We start from the raw sequence: 7,962 nt of genomic DNA on the forward strand, positions 1-7,962 counted from the left end.
TATCCATTTCAGTTGTATGATGTATGTATACATGGGGAAGTGACTACTGGGTGGATCCATGGTTACAGTGAACCAGACCTGAGCTGGGACTCCAGTTATTATCTGAGCCCTATGTGCCCCTACTCTAACCAGGGACCATGGGATAACTTTGGGTTGTCAACTATCAGTGTTAATTCAGATCCTTTGTCCAAAAATCCTCAAAAGGTCTGAGGATTCTCCCTTTTTCCAATATGGCCATCAACATAAATGACTTGTCCTGGCATTTTTACCTTCCTTAGTGTGAGCCATCCTTTTCTCCAAACCTAGGACCATCCTAGTGAAGTATGGTAGCAATCATCTCAGGTAGAAACTGTAATTTAACTTTAACCCTGCTGTTTGGCTTCTGTACTTATTTGCTTTGTTTAACAATAGAAAAGTTACTTTGATTTTCAGAACTTATGTATGCTATCCCAGTCGATTGAATACTCCGTTGTTGGTGGTTTGAATGTCCCATTGATTGTGATCTTACTGGTTTTAGAAAGCACATTCTTCTGTACCTGGGAACCAGGACAGCACAATTATCCTAAATTGCCTCAGTGGCCACAGATAATGTGTTTCCGTTGACTTAGTGGTCCCAAGACCCGAGGGCTCTAGATAATGTGTGTGTGTGTGTTTTTTAATATGTTTTATTGATTTTTTACAGAGAGGAAGGGAGAGGGATAGAGAGTTAGAAACATTGATGAGAGAGAAACATTGATCAGCTGCCTCCTGCACACTCCCCACTGAGGATGTGCCCGCAACCAAGGTACATGCCCTTGACTGGAATCGAACCTGGGACCCTTGAGTCTGCAGGCCGACGCTCTATCCACTGAGCCAAACCGGTTAGGGCTAGATAATGTGTTTCTGTCAACTCAGTGGTCCGAAGACCCAAAACTATAATTAATCTTTGTAGATAACTAATCGGCTCAATTTCGCTTCTGTAACTGCTTTGTGCAAACCAGGTTCCTCATTCCAAACCCAAAGATGTAATCAATACCTTTGTGATTTTTGCCTATATAAATCTGGTGTTGCAGCTACTTAATCACTACGAGATTTGAGAGAGCAAAATGCTCCCTCGTAGTCCCGGATTTGCAATAAATGTGACTCCTTAATTCAACTTCTTGAGGAGTCCTTGTGTGATTCGCGGGGTACGTTACAACACTAGAAGTGTATTCACCCCGTATTCATATTCCAGGGATCTTGCCAGAATTTAAATCCTACATCACAGGAGAGTGCTCCTATATCAGTAACTTTTTCCATATTTATTTTTATGTCCCACCTCCTTTGATCCAGCACTCTAGGTATCCAGTCCCATGAATAGTGTTACCAAATTCTGCAGGTACAAACATATTAGCCTGATCTTGAAACGCCTTTAGTGTATATTCCTTCTCTTAGTGGGACAGACATCCTCTTTGGAGCTTTGCTAGAATTTGATTCTTGTTTTTGGTCCTATTGCCAGGAAAACAGGTGGAAATAGATCCTTGCAGGGGTGGGGGACCTTTTCTCTGCCAAGGGCCCTTTAGAAATTGATAACATTATTCACAGGCCATACAATATTACCAACTTAAAAACTAGCCTGCTATATTTGGTCAAACATTTAATTAATTCACCCCTAATGCCTTGGCAGGGCCAGACCAAATGATTTCTCAGGCCTTATATGGATGTTCACCACCCTTGCTTTAGGGGATGAGCATTGTCTTGTAAAGCATCTGCAAATGAGGATTAACTCCCTGCTACTTGCATTTTAAGAAATGGCTCAGATAAGAGTTCTAGAAGAAGACCAGGTGTTTCCCTCTCAAAGATACTGGGGAAGAAATGTAAATTCCGCTTAGAAGGAACTGGGTTTCGTAAAGTCAACTATCTGTAAGCCTTTTGAGTTGAATACAGGAGGTTTGGGGAAAGTAAAAGGACTTAGTGGGCTTTGATGTTTTGGAGCCACACCCCTGGCCCTGTAAAAACTTTATTTGTGAAACAAGGACAGTGGGTGTTCTTTTAAATATATATTTCTTTATTTCATAGAGGAAGGGAGAAGAGAAATAAGGATAAACATCAGTGATGAGAGAGAATCATTGATGGACTGCCTCCTGCATGCCCCCTACTGAGGATTGAGCCCACAACCCGAGCATGTGCCCAAGAACAGAACCGAACCCGAAACCCTTTAGTCCGCAGGCCAGCACTCTATCCATTGAGCCAAACCAGCTAGGACAAAACAGTAGTTTTTAATACCTCCAGGATTGGCAAATGTTAGCAAAGGATTGACAAATTCATTCATCCATCTTTGGAATGTTTCTTTACATTTGGGTATATATTTTTTTCAGGCTCTGTAGCAATTACAGAGAGATCTAGTTTACCGCATAGCTGAGGGTCATTTTTAAAAATATATATTTTTTTTATTGATTTCAGAGAGGAAGAGAGAGGTTGAGAGAGATAGAAAGGTCCATGATGAGAGAGAATCATTGATTGGCTGCCTCCTGCCATTCCTTACTGGGGATCGAGCCCACAACCCAGGCATGTGCCCTTGACTGGAATCGAACCTGGGACCCTTCAGTCTGCAGACTGACGCTCTATCCACTGAGCCAAACCAGCTTAAGGCATGAGGGTCATTTTTGAGAGCCATAAAGGCTTGGCTGTATGGAAAGGGCACATTGATCTCAGGAGGCTTCATCCTCTATCCACTTCCCTTGGGAACAGCAAAAACAGGTCGAGCTGCAGGATAGTATTAAACTCAATGGTGCCGTTAAGTGGCCAAACCTCTCCATTGCTCACTTTATCATGGGGCCAGGCTGTGTTGAGGGACTCAGGGTCAAGCTTCTCCCAGTTGGCAAATACGCATCCCAAAAGGGGTATCTCGAGGTACTGTGGACTGGCTCCCCACCTACCGAGAGACAGATAAATTCTGAGCCAAGACTTAGGATCATCTCTGCTAGTCTCTGGGCTACCCAGTTGTCTGAGCAGCACAGTAGGCAGGTGCCCTATCGCCCGGGAAATACCCGGGTGTGGAGTCCATATCCCGTACTCTGAAGGCAGACTTACTAATGATCCCGGTTCCATTCCTGTCAAGGGCATATGCCTGAGTTACAGGCTCCTCCCGGGCCCGGGCCCTGGTCAGGGCCTGTGCAGGAGGCAACCAATCGATGTGTTTCTATCACAGCGATGTTTCTCTTGCCTTTCCCCCTCTCTTCCACTCTTTCTAAAAGATCAATGGAAAAATATCCTGGGTGAGGAATAACAAAAATTAATAAATAAATAATTAATTAATTAAAACAAGGAGATCCAGAATTCCAAGACTCTCACTCAAGTCCGCTCAATGCTAAACGAGAAGCCAGTGGGGCACAATGGCCCCTGTTGGTACCTAGAAAGCGTCTGGGTTTGCAAGATGGTGCTGGGTGGGCTTCTCTGGAATCCTGCCACGCAACCCGTCAGCATAGGAAGAGGCTACTCCTGAGAGGAAAGGGGACAAGAGACAGAGGAGACAGCGGCCCCTGGTCAAACTCCAGGCCCTGGTAATGCACGGAGCCTGCTTACATGGGGACATTCTCTCGTTATCTCTATCCTCTCTACACACGTACGTGCATACACACTAGCTACTGATCCAGAGCCAAGCTAATTGGTTTTAAAGTCTTTTCCTTATCTTTTCCCCGGGCAGACATATAGTGAAGTAGCAGTGTGCTTATGCAGACAGAGGGAGCCGTACCAGAGACGGTGTCCTCACCATGGTTCCTATGCAGCTCCTGGCAGAAGTCAAGGGCTGGCTCCGGATCCGAAGCCTCCTGGCCCGACAGTGCCTGGCAGAGTTTCTGGGTGTGTTTGTGCTCATGGTAGGCAGGGTACTTGGGGGAAGGGAACAGAAGGTGGGCAAAGCTATTGTTAATCTGTGGTGTTCTTATCTCTTTCCCCGGCGTCTTGTGTCCTTTCAGCTATCCATCATTCCTCTTTCTGCCCTCCTCTTGTCTCTTGTACTCCTCTCCTACTTCCTGATTTTTATTCCTCTCCCTGTCTTTCTTTTTTTTTGTTGTCTAAAGTTTTACATATGTCTCCTTTCCCCCAGATTGACCTCCCCCTATTCCTCTCCCTTTCAATCTCACCCTCCTTCCCTTTCTTAACTTTTTTTCCCACTTCTCCCATTTCTTTTCCCTTCCCTCTGCCTGCTTTCCTTCCTTCCTTGCTGATCCCTCACATTTGTTCAGAGTTTACCTCTCTTGGCCATTCCCCTCACCTTCCCAGTCTCTCTCCCCTGTAGGTCCACCAGGCTCTCTAGTCCTGGTTCTCTGCTCCTCATCTTTCCTCTCCCCACCAGCTCATCACCCAAGGGGCTGTGGCCCAGGCTGTCACCAGTGAAGAAACCAAAGGCAACTTCTTCACCATGTTTCTGGCTGGCGCTTTGGCTGTGATGGTGGCCATCTACGTGGGTGGTAATGTCTCCGGTAAGGAGGGAGGGGTCTGATTATTAGACATGTAGGCTATGCATGTGAGTGTGGATGTATGGTTATCGAGGAAAAGTGACTCATGGACATTATCTTTTTGAGCTTGATTAGTGCCCTGGACTGAGATATACCTGTGGGGCGTGGCTGCAGTGTTTTGGTTAGGTTCAAGTCCCAGCTGGAAGGGCAGGGCCCTCCCAGCACAATCATAGCCAACGGCTGTGGTTGTAAGCTTGAACCTATGGTCCAAACACGTGGCCCCATCTCCCTTGTGATAGAGTTCGGGTGCATGTAGTTGAGTGAGGTTGGAACTCACGAGAATGCTGTAAGCAACGTGATCAGGCCCCTACTTTGCCTCGTGGCATCTGCTATAAAATAAAGACATGGCTTTTGGGCGCTGGCGCTGTCTCCACATCAGGGAGCAGTGTCCCACCGAGACCCAGCTTTCATTCTCTTGTCTGTCTTTTCTCAATCCTTTCACCCCCCCATTCAGGGTCACTGAACCAGGCTGAGCTGGCATGGCACATAAGTCACCCTGGGGCTGAGTATGCCATGGCCGTGCCGGCTCCCCACATATACCTTTGGCCCATTCCAGCCCCTCCCCTTTCCACATCTCTCCATCCCTCTTCCTCACATTAATTCTTTGCTCACTTAGAGATCTATGGCAAGGTATGAAGGGTAAGTGCTATCCTCTAGAGCAGCGGTTCTCAACCTATGGGTCGCAACCCCTTTGGGGGTCAAACGACCCTTTCACAGGGGTCGCCTAAGACCATCGGAAAACACATATATAATTACATATTGTTTTTGTGATTAATCACTATGCTTTAATTATGTTAAATTTGTAACAATGAAAATGCATCCTGCATATCAGATATTTACATGACGATTCATAACAGTAGCAAAATTACAGTTATGAAAATAATTTTATGGTTGGGGGTCACCACAACATGAGGAACTGTATTAAAGGGTCGAGGCATGAGGGAGGTTGAGAACCACTGTTCTAGTGTTTCCCACCTGAAGCCCTCTGGGGTTCCCTTTGCTCAAGACCTCACCTGCCATCCCCCAGAAGCATCAGTGTGTCTGGCTGGAGCCTTGAGACACAGGCACTGGAGGGGAAAGAGCAGACAGTCCCAGGTTCAAACCTTGGCCTCACTGTGGGACCTTGACAAGTTGCTGAACCTTGAGCCTCACTTTCCTAATTTACCTGCTGGGAATGGTAACACCTGTCTTCAGAGTTGTGGGGGCGAGTGCCAATGTTACCTGGTGAGTGCCTGGCAGTGACGCTTAATGGATGTTGGTTTTCTTTTCTTGATCCTTGAAGGGGCTCACCTGAATCCAGCCTTCTCCCTGGCCATGTGCCTCCTGGGACGCCTCCCCTGGGCCAAGCTCCCCATTTACTCCTTGGTGCAGATACTGTCTGCTTTCTGCGCCTCTGGAGCCACTTATGCTCTCTACTATGGTAACAGAGGGAACAACTTTTGGGGTGTCTGTGTGTGGGCAGGGGTGCCTTGGAATGGTTTTGAATGAGAGAGATGGAAATCCTGGGTGTTCCCCTCCCCTGCAGATGCCCTACAGAACTATACAGGTGGGAACCTGACAGTGACTGGCCCCAAGGAGACAGCTTCCATCTTTGCCACCTACCCTGCTCCCTATCTGTCCCTGAACAATGGCTTCTTGGATCAGGTAGGTGTGAGGGGCAGACCTGGTAGTGACCTTTGTCCCTGACCTCTGGCACTATAGCCTATTAAGTCTCTGGGTTCGATGGATGTAGGGTTATGTCTGTCTTTGTACTACCCCCTACCCCAGCTGCCTGTATGGGACAGTCAGGTGACATAAGGTGGTGCCTGTACTATTTGGGTGAGAGAGGGCAGATGGATTACCTGCCAGCTGATCGGAATCCTTTGCATCTGTCCACTCTAAGGTTCTGGGAACTGCGGTCCTGATTGTGGGGATCTTGGCCATCCTGGACACACGGAACAAGGCAGTGCCTGCGGGTCTGGAGCCCGTGGCAGTGGCCCTTTTGATCCTGGCCATCGGGCTCTCCATGGGTGCCAACTGTGGATACCCACTCAACCCTGCCCGGGACCTGGGCCCACGGATTTTCACCTACGTGGCTGGCTGGGGCCCTGAAGTCTTCAGGTGCGAGACAGCCTCCCCTGATGCTGTCCCTCCACTCAACCTCCCTCTGCTAAAGGCTCTGCCCCTGGGTTCCCAGCCTAAGTATTCTCCTCTTAAATAGTTCTTAGCTTCTTAGGACAGTGTTCCTCCTCTAAGCCCCAGTTCTCCCTTTTGCTCTGCCCCACCCCCCAACCCTTTTCTCGGAAACAGTAAGGTTTAGAGGTCGTGTTCTGGGATGCATATGACCTTTTTGGGTACCAGTGACCTCACCAACAAAACGGGGATATTCAGATAATTACCTAAGGCAAGAGGCTGGACTAAGCCCTCCTGGGGACTCCTCCTCTCTCGACCCCCTTTTCCTTTTCTGGTGTCTACCACCCAGGAACTGCTTAAGGGAGTTCTCTTGTTACTGCCTCCAGTGTTTTGGGGGAAGACTCGGGGAGTCACCCTGATCTCTCCCTTTTGTCCTTCTCTTGCAGAGCCGGTAACGGCTGGTGGTGGGTGCCTGTGCTGGCCCCTATGGTGGGGGCCACCCTTGGCACAGCCACTTACCAACTTCTGGTGGCCCTGCACCACCCTGAGGATTCAGAGCCAGCTCAGGGTCTAGTGCTTGCCCAGTATAAAGACTTGGAAACTCCTGCCTCAACTCAGACGCCCCAACAGTCCTACCTCCCTCATGGCCACTGAAGAGGGCCAGAGACCCAGACCCGGAGACACGACATTCTTTCTCTGGACTAAGGCACCAGGCCCTGGGCAGCTTCTGTGTTGACTCATCTAAGCATCGCTTCCTCCTAAACTGGGGAGGACGCCGGGCCAGGGAGACCGGCCCGGGAGGAGCCTGAGGTCCCACAAGCCCCTTTGGGGACCCTGCGGGCTCCCAGGAACGCAGTCCTCGCTGCGGCCGCCAGGGGGTGCGCCCCCCGGACGCCGGCCTGGGGAAGCCTGAAATCTGCCGGGTGGTGGGGACTAGCTCCGAGGCTGGGTCCCACTGTCTGACTCCCAGGCCCCTAACCTCGGCGCCTCCGCCCTGCACTAGCTCCCCCTCCTCTTAGAAGGTACGGGGTGGGGGGACGGCCTCCACCAAGGGGGCCGGGGTGGGGGGCTGGCCGTGGGACACAGACATCCCAGCGCCCCGAGACCCGGGGGGAGAGCGAGGCGAAGAGGAGGAGGCACCCGATGCGGAGACGGTCGGGCTGTCACTCGAGGACGGGCTGCCATCCAGGAGCTGAGCCGGCGAGCGGAGGAGCCCCGGGCTGCAGGGGAGGAGCGGGTGAAGGACCCGGCGCTGGGGGACTGGCTCCCCGGCTCCCCTGCCCCCCGATGGGGACCTTCTAGCCGAGAAGACGGCTTCCCCAGCCCCTCCTTCCGCATAAAGCGAGTCTCAGACCCTCTGGCCTCCTGGGTG

General features: G+C 50.1%; 1 protein-coding gene across 1 annotated transcript; it reads left to right on the forward strand.

Moving 5' to 3' along the window:
• The first annotated feature begins 3,711 nt into the window (after nucleotides 1-3,711).
• On the forward strand, nucleotides 3,712-7,944 carry AQP10 (aquaporin 10). Its single transcript, XM_070395930.1, has 6 exons — nucleotides 3,712-3,836; nucleotides 4,316-4,442; nucleotides 5,761-5,898; nucleotides 6,004-6,122; nucleotides 6,361-6,578; nucleotides 7,037-7,944. The coding sequence occupies exons 1-6, from the start codon at nucleotides 3,732-3,734 to the stop codon at nucleotides 7,242-7,244; spliced, it is 915 nt and encodes a 304-aa protein (XP_070252031.1). The 5' UTR covers nucleotides 3,712-3,731; the 3' UTR covers nucleotides 7,245-7,944.
• The last annotated feature ends 18 nt before the right edge of the window (nucleotides 7,945-7,962 follow it).

This window comes from Myotis yumanensis, unplaced genomic scaffold (genome assembly GCF_028538775.1).
Source record: "Myotis yumanensis isolate MYYU_CA2020_CCGP unplaced genomic scaffold, mMyoYum1.0.hap1 SCAF_17, whole genome shotgun sequence".
Lineage (NCBI taxonomy): Eukaryota > Metazoa > Chordata > Mammalia > Chiroptera > Vespertilionidae > Myotis > Myotis yumanensis.